Source organism: Salvelinus fontinalis, chromosome 15 (genome assembly GCF_029448725.1).
Source record: "Salvelinus fontinalis isolate EN_2023a chromosome 15, ASM2944872v1, whole genome shotgun sequence".
NCBI lineage: Eukaryota > Metazoa > Chordata > Actinopteri > Salmoniformes > Salmonidae > Salvelinus > Salvelinus fontinalis.
The window spans coordinates 11,387,213-11,404,890 of record NC_074679.1 but is presented as its reverse complement, the minus strand read 5'-3'; the positions used below and the strand labels follow the sequence as shown (position 1 = coordinate 11,404,890).

Genomic DNA, 17,678 nt, shown 5'->3' with positions numbered 1-17,678 from the left:
CAATGAAAACACCTGTTCAGACTGAGAAAACAAGCAGGTCTACGCTATCTGATGCTTCTACCATCCCGGCAGCGTCCCTGCACATACTCTGTTCCAAAACAATCAAACCGGGTGCACTACAGTCTGTAGTTCCCATGGTTGGGAAGGTAACCAGCAATGTCCAATGTCTATATCGATGAATCTCAGACTTCTGTAACCTATGTGAAGTCTACAGTCTATGGCCTTGTTGGAATACTCTTCAATTGCATCATTTTTTATTCCCTTCCTTGAAGTAATCACTGATCTCACAATACTAGAACAAGAAAATACCATCATTTTCGTGATAGGAGGAAGGATTGTTGACAAATATATAACATTTTTGCATAATTGAGAAATAATTAATTGAAGTTGTATTTGTAAAAACATTAGTGACATTTTGGCCTTACCCAGGACTCCTTTAAGACTCCATCATGTTTCATCTGTAGGTGCTACAAATGTGTGTCGTTGTAAGGGGTGCGTACCGACGGCAGAGAAGTCAGACACAGGAGAGCAAAAACTGTGTTTCCAACGGCGCAGTTTAATTTGAAAAAACACCGGAAAACAGAACAATCAATCAATGGGTACATAACCCGACGCACACCAGGACAGACGTGCACAAGCATTTACAATAAACAATACCGGACAAGGACATGGGGGGGAACAGAGGGTTAAATACACAACATATAATTGATGGGATTGAAACCAGGTGTGATGGAAGACAAGACAAAACCAATGGAAAATGAAAGGTGGGTCGGCGATGGCTAGAAGGCCGGTGACGTCGACCGCCGAACGCCGAACGCCGCCCGAACTAGGAGAGGGACCGACTTTGGCGGAAGTCGTGACAGTCATATTAAGCTTTACCGCTTGCTCTGTAATATGAGTAGTATTTTGATTTCAATAAAACAAATCTTACATTCATAAATGCATATTGAAAAATATCATTTTTTATTTGGCAAATGTTTCTATATATTGTTGAACATAATATACTCTATGGCAGTGGTCACCAACCATTTCTGAGTCAAGATCACTTCGCAGTCAAAAAACATGGCGAAATCTACTGCTCAGATTTTGTTTTTAACATGTAACATTAACCTAATAAAAACAGTTCTGTGGGAATGATGTTTCAGCAGTAGGCCTAAGACATTATCACAGAATATTGGCTATATGCCTGGCCTGACAATATTGTTTATATCAGACCATATTATATCTCAAAACTCGAGCTTTGATAACATAATAGATCAGTTGGTGTAGCACTTACAAGACACTGCAGACCATAAATTGAAACAATTAGCTTTTTTATTTTATGGGACTGATGGTACCTGCATCTGATGGTCATGGTGCTTTGAAGTTTACTTGGGGAAAAAAAAAAGAAACGAGGTCAAATCATGACATCAGTGATCTTCTGGATGGAAAAACTCGGAGCTCTAGAAAGATGCCAGAATTTCCGACTTGGAATTCCGAGTTGGATGACCTTTCAAAAATATTGTCGGATTTCATTTTTTTTCAGAGTTCCCAATTGTTTTGAACAGGGGGACATTACTTTTTTTTCATTTTTTAAAATCCATTCGCATAAACGCTCCAAACAGCCTACCCGACCGCTCGGAGGCGTCCGCATGGTCCTAAAGCACACTTTTGCCTCGTTTTATATCACATTCCAATGTAAACGGTTGCCAACCACTGCTCTACAGGCATATCAAAGTTCAAGAGTGGGATCTCTTCTACTTTTAGAGTATGATCAAATGTGTAAGCATTACCAACAGAGTGAATGTGAAAATGGATTCAAAACACGGTGAACCAACAGATCCTCCCATCTCAGGGCTGGGTGTCTCAAGCACTGCACACTGTTGGATTGCATCCTACCTTGCAGTTCTCTCCTACCAGGTGAATTGGAGATGATCTGAGTTTGCACCACACGCTCTCACTACTGATATCCCCCAGGGCTTGGTTCTAGGCCCTCTCCTCTTTTCTCTTTACATCAAGTCAGCTTCGTCATATCCTCACATGGTCTCTCTTATCATTGCTATGCAGATGACACTCAGGTGGCGAGATGCATCTCTGTGTGCCTGGCAGACCTCAAGCTCAACAAAGCTGCTCTTCCTCCCAGGGAAGGCCTGCACGCTCCAAGACCTTTCCATCGCGGTTGACAACTGCACAGTGTCCCCCTACCAGAGTGTAAAGAACTTTGGCATGACCGTGGACAACACTCTGTCATTCTCTGCAAACATCAAAGCAGTGATTCACTCTTGCAAGTTCATGCACTACAACATCCTTAAAGTATGACCGTTCCTCACAGAGGAAGCGGCGCAGGTCCTAATCAAGGTTCTCTGTTGGCTGGACTCCCTGCTTGTGCCAGTAGATCCCTGCAACTTATCCAGAACGCTGCAGCAAGCCTGGTGTTCAACCTTCCCAAGTTCTCCCATGTCACATCGCTCCTCCTCACACTCGACTGGCTTATAGTCGAAGCTTGCATCCAATACAAGACCATGGTGCTTGCCTACGAAGCATCAAGAGGAACTGTCCATCCCTATATTCAGGCTATGCTCAAACTCTATACCCCAGTCCGAGCCCTCCGTTTTGCCACCTCTGGTCTCTGGCCGTCCCACCCCTACACGGGGTCAGCACCCACTCAGCCGAGTCAAAGCTCTTCTCTGTCCTGGTACCTCAATGGTGGAACCAGCTTCCCCCTGAACAGTCCCTGCCCATCTTCTGAAAACATCTGAAACCCTACCTCTTCAAAGAGTATCTTAAATGATCCCCCCACCCCACATAAAAAACCGAGTTGACTTGCTATGACTATGATAAGTGGTTGTCTCACCCAGCTATCTTAAGCTATCTCCTGGGTATGGCCAACATGTCACAAATGTTCCAACTTCAATTAATTATTTCTTAATTATGCTTTAAAATGCAAATGTCAAATATATGTCAACAATCATTCCTCCAAAGGACCCTTTGATTACATTTTTGGGGAAATCCCACAAATCATAGTCTTTTCTTGTTCTAGTTTCGTGAGGAATAACCCAATAGGTGTAAGCAAGCGTTTCACTGCAATGCTTTTACCAATTGTTTGTTGTCATATTAGTGATTACTTCAAGGAAGGAAGGATGGAAGGAAGGAAGGAAGGATGGAAAGATGCATTTTATGAGTAATAGAACAGGGCTTGTATGTGCAGTCTTTCGTTGAGAGTGTTAGGTTTGTTGAGACTCCAAGCACTCCCTTGATCCACTCATGAAGGCTGGAAGTCTCATGTTGGTTCACATTGTGTTTCCATTGTGAGTGAAAGAGCTAACTGTGTGGTGCAATTACAGTGTGACGTGATGGCTGACTAAGGGATTAGCCATCGCTTGTTTGATAGAGCAGTCGCCGCAGCGTCTGTGCTCAGGCACGCGCTCGACGTGCACACAGGCATACATGCACCCACACAAACACACCAACACACACGCACGCACACACACACACACACACCTCGCCCCCGGTGATATTGAGGAGCCAGGTCGCGGGCTGTTCACATGTTTTGAGGAGGAGGGTCTGTGTCATGACTGCTTCACTGTCCAGTGAGCTGACACAGATACAGCTGGCCAGGGTGGAGTTGAGAGGGGGCACACAGGGAGTTGAAGGACATGGATCACTGCCAACGCATTTCATACATTGCACATATCTTACAAGTGCAGCTGAGAACTAGAGATAGGGGGCCCTCGCCCCACCACCACTGCCCACCCATCCATCTACCTGCCTAGGGCTCCCTGTCTCTGGCTTAGCCTCCACATTGCCAGCCATCTAACTGGCTGTCTGGCCTTGCTACCTCCCCTTTCCCCCTGCTACCTCTCCTCTTCGCTCCCCCTTTCTCCTCTCTTCTCCTCTACCCTCCTCTCTCCTCCTCTCTCCTCCTCTCCCCTCCTCTCCTTTCCTATTCTCTCCCCCTTTCTACGCTCTCCTCCTCTCTCCTATTCTCTCCCCCTTTCTCCTCTCTCCTCCTCTCCCCTTCCCCTTTCTCCTCTCCCCTCCTCTTCTCCACTCATCTCTTCTCCTCTCCATCCCTCTCATCCCTCTCTCCTCCTTTTTCCTCATCTCATCTCCTCTCCCCTCCAGCAGGAGTGATCACTTATGGTAAAATGACAAGACAAGGCACAGTGTATTTCATAGGGATGTCAAAGTAATGAGAGATCACCAGGCTTTTACAATCGTTGAGGGGAAGACATACAACACCTTCAGGAAGTATTCACAACACTTGACTTTTCCCACATTTTGTTGTATTATAGATGGAATTTAAAATGGATTACATTTAGATTTTCTGTCACTGAACCTCATAATGTCAAAGTGGAATTGTTTTTAGAAATGTTTACAAATTAATAAAAAATGAAAAGCTGAAATGTCTTGAGTCAGTAAGTATTCAACCCTTTTGTTATGACAAGCATAAAACGGTTCAGGAGTAAAAATGTGCTTAACAAGTCAGATAATAAGTTGCATGGACTCACTCTGTGTGCAATAATAGTGTTTAACACGATTTTTTAAATGTCTACCCCATTTCTGTACTCCACTCATACAATTATCTTTAAGGTCCCTCGGTCAAGCAGTGAATTTCAATTACAGATTCAACAACAAATACCTGTTTTCCAATGCCTCGCAAAGAAGGGCACCTACTGGTAGGTGGGTAAAAAAAATTAAGCAGACATTTTAATATCCCTTTGAGCATGGTGAAGTTATTAATTACACTTTGGATAGTGTATCAATACACCCAGTCACTACAAAGATACAGTTGTCCTTCCTAACTCAGTTGATGGAATGGAAGGATACCACTCAGGGATTTCACCATAAAGCCAATGGTGACTTTAAAACAGTGTTAAATGGCTGTGATAGGAGAAAACGGAGGATGGATCAACAACATTGTAGTTACTCCCCAATACTAACCTAAATGACAGTGAAAAGAAGAAGGCCTGTACAGAAAAAAAATATTTCAAAACGTGCATTAAGATTACATTACGATTACACCAAATTGTTAATCTAGCTCTATGCTGTTTGGCTGTAATGCTACATCTCACAGCTGTAATCGTTGCCAAAGGTGATTATATGTCAAGAGAAAAGAAGAGAAAACTCAAATAACAAAAACAATAACGCGAACAAACGAAACGTGAAGCTCCGAGTAGTGCTCACAGGCAACTATACCTAGACAAGATCCCACAAAGCACAATGGGGAAATGGCTACCTAAATATGATCCCCAATCAGAGACAACGATAAACAGTTGCCTCTGATTGGGCACCACACCAGGCCAACATAGACATACAATTCCCCTAGATAACCCACCCTTAATCACACCCCGACCTAACCAACATAGAGAATAAACAGCGCTCAATGGTCAGGGCGTGACATTATAACATGTATTGACTCAAGGAGTTGAATACTTATCCAATCAAAATATGTGTTTTATTTTCCATTAATATATATTTTAAAATAGCTAAATACAGAGTATTTTGTGTAGATTGTTGACAGCAAAATGACAATTAAATCCATTTTAATCCCATTTTGTAAAACAACAACATTTTGAAAAAGTCAAGGGGTGTGAAAACTTTCTGAAGACACTGTATTTTGTTTGGGTGTCTAATTTAGTTCCTATTCAGAAAGGGAGAAAAAGGACCCAGGAAAGGTCACAGGTCTCACTGTGGTTATAGTTAGTAACTTCCTCTCTGCGTTAGTGTTTACAAAAATACTTAGCTTCCCCTCGCTTGTTTTTCTTTGCCGTTTATCCCTGTCTATATTGTAGTCAGAGATAGACATGTTCTGGGAGTTAACAACAACTTTGGAATCGGGCGTCAGTCTTAACTCGCCCCTCATTCTACTCTCTGTCCGGTTGGTAAATCATACATCCTGTTTCTTCCCAGCCAAATGGATGAACAGGAATGCATAAGCAGCGCCCAAAACGAATACAGCGCCACGTTAGCTTCATCGCCTTCTTTAATCTGAACAGGTCTCAATGTAAAAACTAATGTCGGACCCGGTCAGGTATCACTACTTTATCTGAACAGGTCTCAATGTAAAAACTAATGTCAGCCCCGGTCAGGTATCACTACTTTATCTGAACTGGTCTCAATGTAAAAACTAATGTCGGCCCCGGTCAGGTATCACTACTTTATCTGAACAGGTCTCAATGTAAAAACTAATGTCAGCCCCTGTCAGGTATCACTACTTTATCTGAACTGGTCTCAATGTAAAAACTAATGTCAGCCCCGGTCAGGTATCACTACTTTATCTGAACAGGTCTCAATGTAAAAACTAATGTCAGCCCCTGTCAGGTATCACTACTTTATCTGAACTGGTCTCAATGTAAAAACTAATGTCGGCCCCGGTCAGGTATCACTACTTTATCTGAACAGGTCTCAATGTAAAAACTAATGTCAGCCCCTGTCAGGTATCACTACTTTATCTGAACAGGTCTCAATGTAAAAACTAATGTCGGCCCCGGTCAGGTATCACTACTTTATCTGAACAGGTCTCAATGTAAAAACTAATGTCAGCCCCGGTCAGGTATCACTACTTTATCTGAACAGGTCTCAATGTAAAAACTAATGTCGGCCCCGGTCAGGTATCACTACTTTATCTGAACAGGTCTCAATGTAAAAACTAATGTCGGCCCCTGTCAGGTATCACTAAGCCCTGAGGTGATAACAATCAGCGAGAGTCCTCCTGCGCCCCTTTCATCCTCCTCAAGAGCCACTCTAAATAACACCAGGTTACCACGGATGGGCTGACTGACGACTGACTCATACACACTCTCCGTGCTGCGACTGGCCTAGCTTCCCTTATAGCTGTCATAAAAATCCTCTTTAAATCATCCTAGCGTGCCGCCAGAGAGCTACAGGAGTTACTGCTAAAAACATCCCTAGTCAGTTGCACGCTGGGTGGTGGAAGATGAGTTGTAGTTGGTGATTGGTGGGTGGTGATTAGTGGGTGCTGGGTGACGGGTAGTTGGTGGGTGGTGATTGGTGGGTGCTGGGTGGTTGAGTTGTGGGTGGTGATTGGTGGGTGATGGGTGGTTGAGTTGTGGGTGGTGATTGGTGGGTGATGGGAGTGAGTTGTAGTTGGTGATTGGTGGGTGGTGGTTGGTGGGTGATGGGGGTGTTGTAGTTGGTGGGTGGTAATTAGTGGGTGATGGGTGGTTGAGTTGTGGGTGGTGGTTGGTGGGTGATGGGTGGTTGAGTTGTGGGTGCTGATTGGTGGGTGCTGGGTGATGGGTGGTTGATTTGTGGGTGGTGATTGGTGGGTGATGGGTGGTTGAGTTGTGGGTGGTGATTGGTGGGTGCTGGGTGGTTGAGTTGTGGGTGGTGATTGGTGGGTGCTGGGTGATGGGTGGTTGAGTTGTGGGTGGTGATTGGTGGGTGCTGGGTGGTTGAGTTGTGGGTGGTGGTTGGTGGGTGATGGGTGGTTGAGTTGTGGGTGGTGATTGGTGGGTGCTGGGTGGTTGGTTGTGGGTGGTGATTGGTGGGTGCTGGGTGATGGGTGGTTGGGTTGTGGGTGGTGGTTGGTGGGTGCTGGGTGATGGGTGGTTGAGTTGTGGGTGGTGATTGGTGGGTGCTGGGTGATGGGTGGTTGAGTTGTGGGTGGTGATTGGTGGGTGATGGGTGGTTGAGTTGTGGGTGGTGATTGGTGGGTGCTGGGTGATGGGTGGTTGAGTTGTGGGTGGTGATTGGTGGGTGCTGGGTGATGGGTGGTTGAGTTGTGGGTGGTATTTGGTGGGTGCTGGGTGATGGGTGGTTGAGTTGTGGGTGGTGGTTGGTGGGTGATGGGTGGTTGAGTTGTGGGTGGTGATTGGTGGGTGATGGGTGGTTGAGTTGTGGGTGGTGATTGGTGGGTGCTGGGTGATGGGTGGTTGAGTTGTGGGTGGTGATTGGTGGGTGCTGGGTGATGGGTGGTTGAGTTGTGGGTGGTGTTGGTGGGTGCTGGGTAATGGGTGGTTGAGTTGTGGGTGGTGATTGGTGGGTGCTGGGTGATGGGTGATGGGTGGTTGAGTTGTGGGTGGTATTTGGTGGGTGCTGGGTGATGGGTGGTTGAGTTGTGGGTGGTATTTGGTGGGTGCTGGGTGATGGGTGGTTGAGTTGTGGGTGGTGGGAGAGTTCCAAACCGTTCTGCCAAGAACAGGTTGTTGTCACTTTTCCCCTTCCCACTCAGTCTAAGCAAAATTCTTGCATGAGAAATGGTTCTTCACTAAGAAGCTATTTTTGTAATTGTTTTCAATTTTTATTGAAAATAATCACATGGTTGGTGGGTGGTAGGTGGTGGGTGGTAAATGGTGGGTGGTGAGTGGTCATTAGTGGGTGGTGAGTAGTGGGTGGTGAGTGGTGGGTGGCAGTTTTTTGGTGGTGAGTGGTGGGTGGTAGTTGGTAGGTGGTGAGTGAGGGGTGGTTGGTGTGTGGTGGATGGTGTTTGGTGGGTAGTGGGTGGTGAGTGGTGGGTGGTGGGTGATGGGTGGTGAGTGGTGGTTGGTGAGCAGTGGTTGGTGGGTGCTGGGCGGTGAGTGGTGGGTGGCAGGGAGAGTTCCAAACCTCTCTGCCAATAACAGCCAGTTTTCAGTTTTCCCCTCCCCACTACTCCAAGACAGTCTTAGCAAAATTCTTGCTTGAGAAGCAATTTTTTATATTTTAATTGAAAACAATCACAGTAAGGTACTTAATTGTTAAAGAGAAATGATTTAATATTGAGATAAAAACGGCTGCATTAGACCTTTAATACGGCTAATTAAATGTTTTAATGAAATGTTTTAATCAAGGATTGTGTCAGTATTGATCCCTATCTGTGGCTGGGGAGAGAGTTAGCCCTCTCCTGATTATTCCTGCTCCGCCAGAGCTGTCACTCTCCACTCTCTCAACGCAGTCATCCCATCAGCCCCTGCTGCTGCTGCCGCACGCCGCCGGGTGGGAGGACCAGTAAAAATAGCGAGCTGAAGTCATCCTCCGACTTAGTCACTTGCCGACTTCTATTGACACATCCATTCTTTGATTAAATAATTACCTAAGTGCCATAAGCAGCTCTGATTGAGACATTGGCTGTTGAATGCAGTGGTCACCTCCTTGGGTATGATTAGCTCAGTTTTGCATGCCAGGCAGACCTGCTCTCTCTCCATCTGTCTGTCCTGATTTCTTGTTGATCTATATGCCTCCTCTAGATCTGACTTGACTGGGGGGGCGGGGGGGGGGGGGGGGGGGGGGGGGGGGGCTTGTGTGTGGATGCAGACAGACACACACATACACACAAACACACACCCACACACATTCCGGATCCTGTCACTGGGGTCACATACCCACCTCTCGCACCGAGCCTCCTCTGCCCTCCTGACCCCTTGACAGGTACATGGTGGAACTCATGAGTGGAAGGAGAGACCGTGAGAGCAGGTCTACATCTCAGAGATGTGGCTTCTCCATACTGTAGATACCTGTCTACTCCTCCTGATTCCTCTTGGCTCCTGGGGACGTCTCCGCCTCCAGCCTGCCTCTCCCAGGAAGGCATAACTCTCTTTTGTTTAGGAAGTGAGGTGTGTCTGGAGAGCTCTCTGCATCTGTCTGGGATGGAAACAGGAGACCAAAAGGTCAAGCCTGGGACCACTTCTATCATGCATTATGGATGACGACTGGCATGTGATTGAACATTTACATTTGTCTGAAGGTGATGCAAATAGAGAAAGAAACTCAAGTTGAGACAGCGAGATCTGTGTTTGTCCATCAAGAAAGGCTCCCTCATAAACAGCTAGGCATCGTGCCAATCCTGTACATTAAAATAATCATGATTAGTACACTAAGTGAATCATTTGCATGGATGCACTGATTTGATCAAGATCCCAAAATGTGTCACAAGTGTAGTAGTTGATCATATTCATGGTTTAATCACAATATTGTTGAACATTCGTTGACTAAGTGTTCTTCTCTATGCATTGTCAATGGGCGCTGATGAAGATTTTATCTAAAGTGCATTACATTGGCTTGGAAACACAATGACATTTCTAAAGGAGGCAGATAGATGTAGAGATGCTGTTTATAGATGTTTGTTTATTGTCACATACTCCGGATAGCTGTAGTGAAATGTGTTGTTTTACAGGGTCAGCCATAGTAGTACAGCGCCCTTGGAGAAAATTAGGGCTAAGTGCTTTGCTCAAGGGCGCAGCTTTTTCGCCTTGTCGGCCCAGGTATTCGCACCAGTGACCTTTCTGTTACTGGCCCAATGCTCTAACCACTAGGCTAATTAATAGGTAGGAAAACCTTTTCACAGGATAACCTGTGATGTCACCACATTGACATTAGATGCAGTATAATCTTTAATTATTTGTTATTCTCATCTTTTATTTATTTTTTGGTATTTTCTTAAAACTGCATTGTCAGTTAAGGGCTTGTAAGTAATCCTTTGACTGTAAGGTCTACACCTGTTTTTGATTTGATTTGAATTTTAGCTAGCTAGTGTTAACATTGCTAGCTATTTTTGACAAACTTTGCAAGTTAATGGCAACATTAAACCTGACCACATCATAATATGGCAAAGTTGTTTCCTACTAATTATTTGCCTACTTTATCAGTGTCATCTTATTTCCAAGCCACTATTGTTTAATTTAGACGAAACAGTCAGCCTCCATTCAGAATGACTGGACATCCGTCTACTTTTGGCCATCAATATGACTGCGGTGTGTGTAGAATGTTGATAACAAGAGGTGCAACTCATAAATACTATGACTACAAACACCAGGATGCTTTGTCCTTCACAATAGTAATACAACCTTCTGCTTTTCAGCCAGATCAACATGTTTTTCTTCTCACCCCTCCCAGATGGATCCTATATGGATCCTAGGCCTACAGTATACCCCCTCTCCTCTCCAGTGTCTGTTGGAGCTTTGGAGGAGCCCTGAAACAACATGTCATAGAGGAATATTAACAATCTGCTCTCACAAAGCAGCGTTAAAAGCTTTGGGGGGCGATCCCCGTGAACTCTTCCAACACTTCCAGGTATAGAATTAAAAGGTTGTTTCTAATTTCTATGAGAGTAAATTGCTGCGGGTGAATCCATTGTTAAATCATGGCCGGTGGCGTTGCCCCTGGAGATAGAGATGAATTAGAGTGGGTTGGACAGTCACTTGATAATTTTGACAATGGGGTTCAGGCGATCGTTCATCACTCAAGCAGCATACATGAAAGTTTTGACAGGTAGAGGTCAAGGCAATGTGACAGAAGCCAAAGGAGGTGGATGCTTTAATTTGGGTAATGAAGAGTTAACCGTCTTGGGAGTGCGAAGAGGAGCGGTAAATGGACGAGCCATCCCATATTAAAAAAAGTCTGATTTAAATCCTCTCTGTCTAAATGGGGAGCCATCGGAACACAATTCAGTGATTGACAACGAAGCCCTTCGACATAATTCCCAGCAGACAGTTCACTTAAGTTCCATCCCTTGTTAATCTCAAATATAATGAATTGCAAAACTAAGGTTAAACGTGCCAGCGTGAATTCATTATCGCTAATAGATTAGTCCGTAAGATGATTTACTGTAACTCTTTTTCATTAACGGTGAATGGGCTCTTTGATTTAACGGAGATCCTCCAGGCCTGTCCGTTCCAACCATCAATCTCTCGGCTGTGGTCATAGTCCTCCTTTATGTGACCCATCTTCGCTTCACTACAGAGATGAAGAATGAATATATGTTGGAGCCCATGACCCTGCTGGAAAAATGACTATTCTGTTTGGAGTGCGCTGAACAAAACCCTCAGAAAATTATATTCATCCCGGCCTGTCATTCAAGTTCATCCTTGACCCCAGTCTTATTGTTCTGGGCTTAATGGTTAGCCGCTAGCCAAGATAGCGCTTAATGCCTTCTGTCAACCAGCAAAGAACCTCACTGTCTTTAAACACCAGGGGGATGATATCTGCATACCGTATTGATAGACATACTAACATTTAAATGCATGTACATACCTATATCTTCGTACCTTGTTCATTACTGAAAGTATAGGCACCTTGGCGTTTTATTCTTTATTCTTTTCAGTAAGAATCCCCCAAAATATAGCTCTGAGTGCTTCGCTGTATAACATTACCGGTACTTTATGGCTGAGGCTTGGAGAGGAATACTTAGAGGAATGTCATACATATGTCAGCCTATTAACGGTATACAGCTCCAAGCACTGTGGCTTATACCCAATTTGCTTGACTGAAAATTGCATATAGAAATTGCATTAACTTATCGCCATTTGCACTCTGTGTGTGTACCAGTGTGCATACAGTATGAATGTGTACGTTGTGCTTATATGTGAGCTTTGTAAGGCTGCCAGCGAAAGGAGACGGCTGCTGTCTCCATGTGATGTGATGACTGACAGTTTGGTCACATGGTCTAATGACAGGTTTTAAAGCTGGGGCTACTACTAATTGGGGTGATGTGTCCATCCCATGTCCCCCCAAGACGTGACTAGCAGGATTATGCATGATTAAGGTATCGGCTGTCCAGTGGCTTTAAGATCTCCCAGCATTTAGTCTCAAAGGCTATACCTAGTGATAGACAGATATAGATCATTTAGATATGACAATTAGAAGCTGTTGAAAGCTTTAAATGTAACTACCTCTCTTGCTGTGAGGTGGTTTGTGGTTGAATCCCAAGCATAGTCTTGAAAGTTATAGATCTCCAGACTCTCAGTCGGTGTGTTGAGTCTAAGAGAAAATATAATATTTATGCAATCAGCTTGTTATATCAAACAGGTCAGGAACGATTCCTGGGTATATTTTTCACGTTCTTCTGCTCCAATCTGTTTGGATAAGCTTTGTTAAACAGGTGCCAATTTTGTGGTCTTCCTCTTCAAGTTTAACAGAAGGTCAAAGTCAAAATGTAATTATTAATTTATTAGCATACAAGTGTTAAATAGCTATATTTTGTCACAGCTTTGTATTAATCTTCAAGGGATAGGAATTCCTAAGTGTGGGGGTTTGTGTGACTTGTTTGGGGCTAAGCATCATCAACTGTGATCCATAACAGTACTTCACTGGAAAGAGTAATATGTTGAACCCTAGAAAATAATAAACTCAAAATGTGAATATTTATTGAACTCAGATGTTTATTGCTACTTTTCGTGAGGAAATCCCTGAGCACCAACAACGAGCCTCTTGGGACATTACACCATTAAACAGTGCTGTGGTCACATTGAACACATTTGCTAGGAAAACACATTCACATTTAAACATTTTCCGTTGTCAGGAGTTGAAATGATTAAAAGCGGACAAAGCTGATCCCCTTTTTTCCCTTGTTAGAAAATATTGGTTCCACAAAACTCGCATGTGTTTTCATTTGTGAAGAGAGAGAGGGAGAGAGAGAGAGAGAGAAAGAGAGAGTGAGAGAGAGGGGGGAGAGAGTGAGAGAAAGAGAGAGAGAGAGAGAGAGAGAGAGGGAGAGAGAGAGAGAGAGAGAGAGAGAGAGAGAGAGAGAGAGAGAGAGAGAGAGAGAGAGAGAGAGAGAGAGGGAGAGAGAGAGAGAGAGGCAGAGAGAGAGGGGGAGAGAGAGAGAGAGAGAGAGAGAGAGAGAGAGAGAGAGAGAGAGAGAGAGAGAGAGAGAAAGTGAGAGAGAGTGAGAGAGAAAAAGGGGGAGAGAGAGCGAGTGAGAGAGAGAGAGGGGGAGAGAGAGAGTGAGAGAGAGAGCTAGGTGAGAAGCTAAAGGAACAAGAAGCAGTATCTTGTTTAACTGAATTGTCATGTCTGCCTGACAGACACTTATAATGAGATTAGCATGCAGATATCAAAGAGAAAGCCTCTGGAATAAGAACGGTGATAATCCACTCCCACTTTTATGACAAATCCATATCTTGTTTTTTCTCAGAAACGGTGCATCCCTTCTTCATTAGCTAACTTTGTAACACTTGTCTTGTATTCTCAAGCATTTCCATCGACACCAAAACTTTTCTTGTTAAAGTTCCTGAAGTGGGAAGTGACATTAGAAAAGGGGTATTTCTGATTTCAGGTAGAACATTGAAAAGTTATTGCATTCAAACAGGGATGATGTCACCAGCTAACAACAGCTAGCTAGCGTTTTAGGGTATGTTATGCTACATTTCGGTGTTATCATAAAACTGTTCACCCGTGACCTACTGCAAATTCACCCTCCACACATCTTTCCTCCCCAGCCAATCTCATCCTCTCGATAAAATTACCCAGAATGAGGTCTTGCAACTGGAGGCATTTCTCTTGTCTGGAACACTCATTACCAAACTCTATAGATTTTTTGTGGTTGATAGTTTTGAAATGCTCTCGCACAGAGACAGATTAGCCTTTTCCTTCCTTAGCTTTCCTCCAATGACCTTTACTGTTCTGATAGAGATAGCTGTCATAACATATGGAGGTGTGTGGATGGATTTGCAAAAGTCTTGAAGGCTGCCTGAAAAATCCTTCAGAGACATGAAGTAAAGGGCAATGGATCCTCCTATGGAGAGAGTGAAGACCTCTGATATGGAAAGGTGAAAATACCAGTCTATATATGCATATGTCATACCAAGTAGAAAGGAACTGACCCTATAACTATTTAAGTTTATTTTTTAAAGTGGTCATGTTCTCTTTAAAATCGTGACATATTGCGCATATACAGCGAGCTGTCCAGTGTCACGACGAGCTAAATCACATCTATGCTCACTTCGAGGCAAGCAACACTGAGGCATACATGAGAGCATCAGCTGTTCCGGACGATTGTGTCATCACGCTCTCCATAGCCGTCGTGAAACAGGTCAACATTCACAAGGCTGCTGGGCCAGACGGATTACCAGGACGTGTGCTTCAGGCATGTGCTGACCAACTGGCAGGTGTCTTCACTGACATTTTCAACATGTCCATGATTGAGTCTATAATACCAACATGCTTCAATCAGACCCCATAGTCCATGTGCCCAAGAGCACTAAGGTAACCTGCCTAAATGACTACAGACCCGTAGCACTCACGTCCGTAGCCATGAAGTGCTTTGAAAGGCTGGTAATGGCTCATATTAACACTATTATCCCAGAAATCCTAGACCCACTACAATTTGCATACTGCTCAAACAGATCCACAGATGATGCAATCTCTATTGCACTCCACACTGCCCCTTCCCACCTGGACAAAAGGAACACCTACGTGAGAATGCTATTCATTGACTACAGCTCAGTGTTGAACACCATAGTGCCCTCAAAGCTCATCACTAAGCTAAGGATCCTGGGACTAAACACCTCCCTCTGCAACTGGATCCTGGACTTCCTGATGGGCTGCCCACAGGTGGTGAGGGTAGGTAGCAACACATCTGCCACGCTGATCCTCAACACTGGAGCACCTCATGGGTGCGTGCTCAGTCCCCTCCTGTACTCCCTGTTCACCCACGACTGCATGGCCAGGCACGACTCCAACACCATCATTAAGTTTGCAGACGACACCGACAAGGACGCCGAGACAGCCTATAGGGAGGAGGTCAGAGACCTGGCTGGGTGGTGCCAGAATAATCTATCCCTCAACGTAATCAAGACAAAGGAGATGATTGTGGACTACAGGAAAAGGAGGACCGAGCACGCCCCCATTCTCATCGACTGGGCTGTAGTGGAGCAAGTTGAGAGCTTCAAGTTCCTTGGTGTCCACATCACCAACAAACTAGAATGGTCCAAACACACCAAGACAGTCGTGAAGAGGGCACGATAAAGCCTATTCCCCCTCAGGAAACTGAAAAGATTTATCATGGGTCCTCAGATCCTCAAAAGGTTCTACAGCTGCAACATCGAGAGCATCCTGACTGGTTGCATCACTGCCTGGCACTGCAATTGCTCGGCCTCTGACCGCAAGGCACTACAGAGGGTAGTGCGTACGGCCCAGTACATCACTGGGGCTTAGCTGCCTGCCATGCAGGACATCTACACCAGGCGGTGTCAGAGGAAGGCCCTAAAAATTGTCAAAGACCCCAGCCACCCCAGTCATAGATTGTTCTCTCTGCTACCGCATGGCAAGCGGTACCGGAGTGCTAAGTCTAGGACCAAAAGGCTTCACAACAGCTTTTACCCCCAAGCCATAAGACTCCTGAACAGGTAATCAAATGGCTATCTGGACTATTTACATTGTATCCCACCACTCTACCCCCCCTCCACCAACCCCTCTTTTATGCTGCTGCTACTCTCTGTTTATCATCACTTTAACTATACATTCACGTACATATTACCTCAATTAGCCCGGCTAACCGGTGCCCACGCACATTGACTCTGTACACAACCTGTATATAGCCTTACTATTGTTGTTTTCACTGTCAATTAACTTTTTTTTTATTATTATTATTTTTTTTTTTACTTATCTATTGTTTACCGTATACCTATTTTTTACTTAAAAATTGCACTGTTGGTTAGGGCTTCAAAGTAAAGATTTCACTGCAAGGTGAAATACCTGTTGTATTCGGCGCACGTGACAAATAAATTTGATTTGATTTGGTCCGAAATTATTGACACCCTTGATAAAGATGAGTAAAAATGACTATAAAATTAGTATTTCAAAATACTGAGCTTTATTGTATGCTAAAAAAATGGGGAAATTATATTAAGCACACATCAAAATCCACAAAGAAATAGTTAATTTGCCACAACATCAACATTTTGCAATGGCCATCTCAGTCTCCGGACTTAAAATTCATTGAAAACCTGTGGTTTGAATTGAAGATGGCAGTCAATAAGCACAGATGAGGGATATCAAGGATCTGAAAGGTATCTGTATGGTGCAATGGTCTAAGATCCCTCCCAATGTATTTTACAAATCATAAAACATTTTAGAAAGTGAGGTATTGAAAAGTACTGAAAACAATAACTTTGACCCATACCTTTTTGAGAAAAAAAAGCATTACATGTTAATTAAACAAACTCTCTTTCTCTGAGCAATTGTATTAGTAGAAAATAATATAATTTCAACATACTTTATTAAAATATTTATTTTACACAGTCATTTTTGCTCATCTTTATCAAGTGTGTCAATAATTTTGGACCCCACTATATCATGGTAAAAAGTGTAGATACTTATTTGACATCAGATGATATCCAGCATTAAAAGCAAATCCACACGGAAAGCCTTAACCAATAGAATTTCACATCCATCTACTATGAAAAAATAGCTTTATGCACCCTATTATGTTTATGTTGTTATGTTTAGAATTTAATATCTTTACAGTGTAAAACCAATATAAACTTTTGACTGATATCCTGAAAATCCAGTTATTGGTTTCGCTACACTCGCATTAAAATCTGCTAACCATGTGTATGTGAACAATAAAATTTGATTTGGTTGAACAGCAACCTTTCAGTGACGTCAGGCATTTCAGTTGAGCTGTTGGTGGGTTGTATGTCTTGGCAGGGGCTGGAGGCATTGATTATCTTTCCCTCTCAGCACATTGATGAAACTCCTCTCTGGTGCTCCCCTGGGAATGCATCTTGTGCTGATAACTTTGAGCAATCTTATCTGGTCACTGTTTAAACAAGAGTGAAGGCTCAGATTGTCCTTACAGGTGTTTGTCTCTCTTTTAAGTCTGTTTTATTGTTTTTGTTCTCAAGGTTACAGCCTAAAGCTTTACTGAATTAGGTTCATGTTATTTCCCCATACATTTTTGGTGTTTTAGGCCTGGATTCAATTCGAAGATCTGCGCTAATGTAAAGTTAATTAACAATTGAGCAGACATATGCAGC

General features: G+C 43.8%; 1 protein-coding gene across 1 annotated transcript; it reads right to left on the bottom strand.

Moving 5' to 3' along the window:
- Nucleotides 1-6,890: 6,890 nt before the first annotated feature.
- LOC129811233 (uncharacterized) lies at nt 6,891-11,645 on the bottom strand. Its single transcript, XM_055862392.1, has 2 exons — nt 11,600-11,645; nt 6,891-8,083 (listed from the first exon to the last, which is right to left on the bottom strand). Exons 1-2 carry the CDS (start codon nt 11,643-11,645, stop codon nt 6,891-6,893), a joined length of 1,239 nt encoding a protein of 412 aa, XP_055718367.1.
- Nucleotides 11,646-17,678: the final 6,033 nt, after the last annotated feature.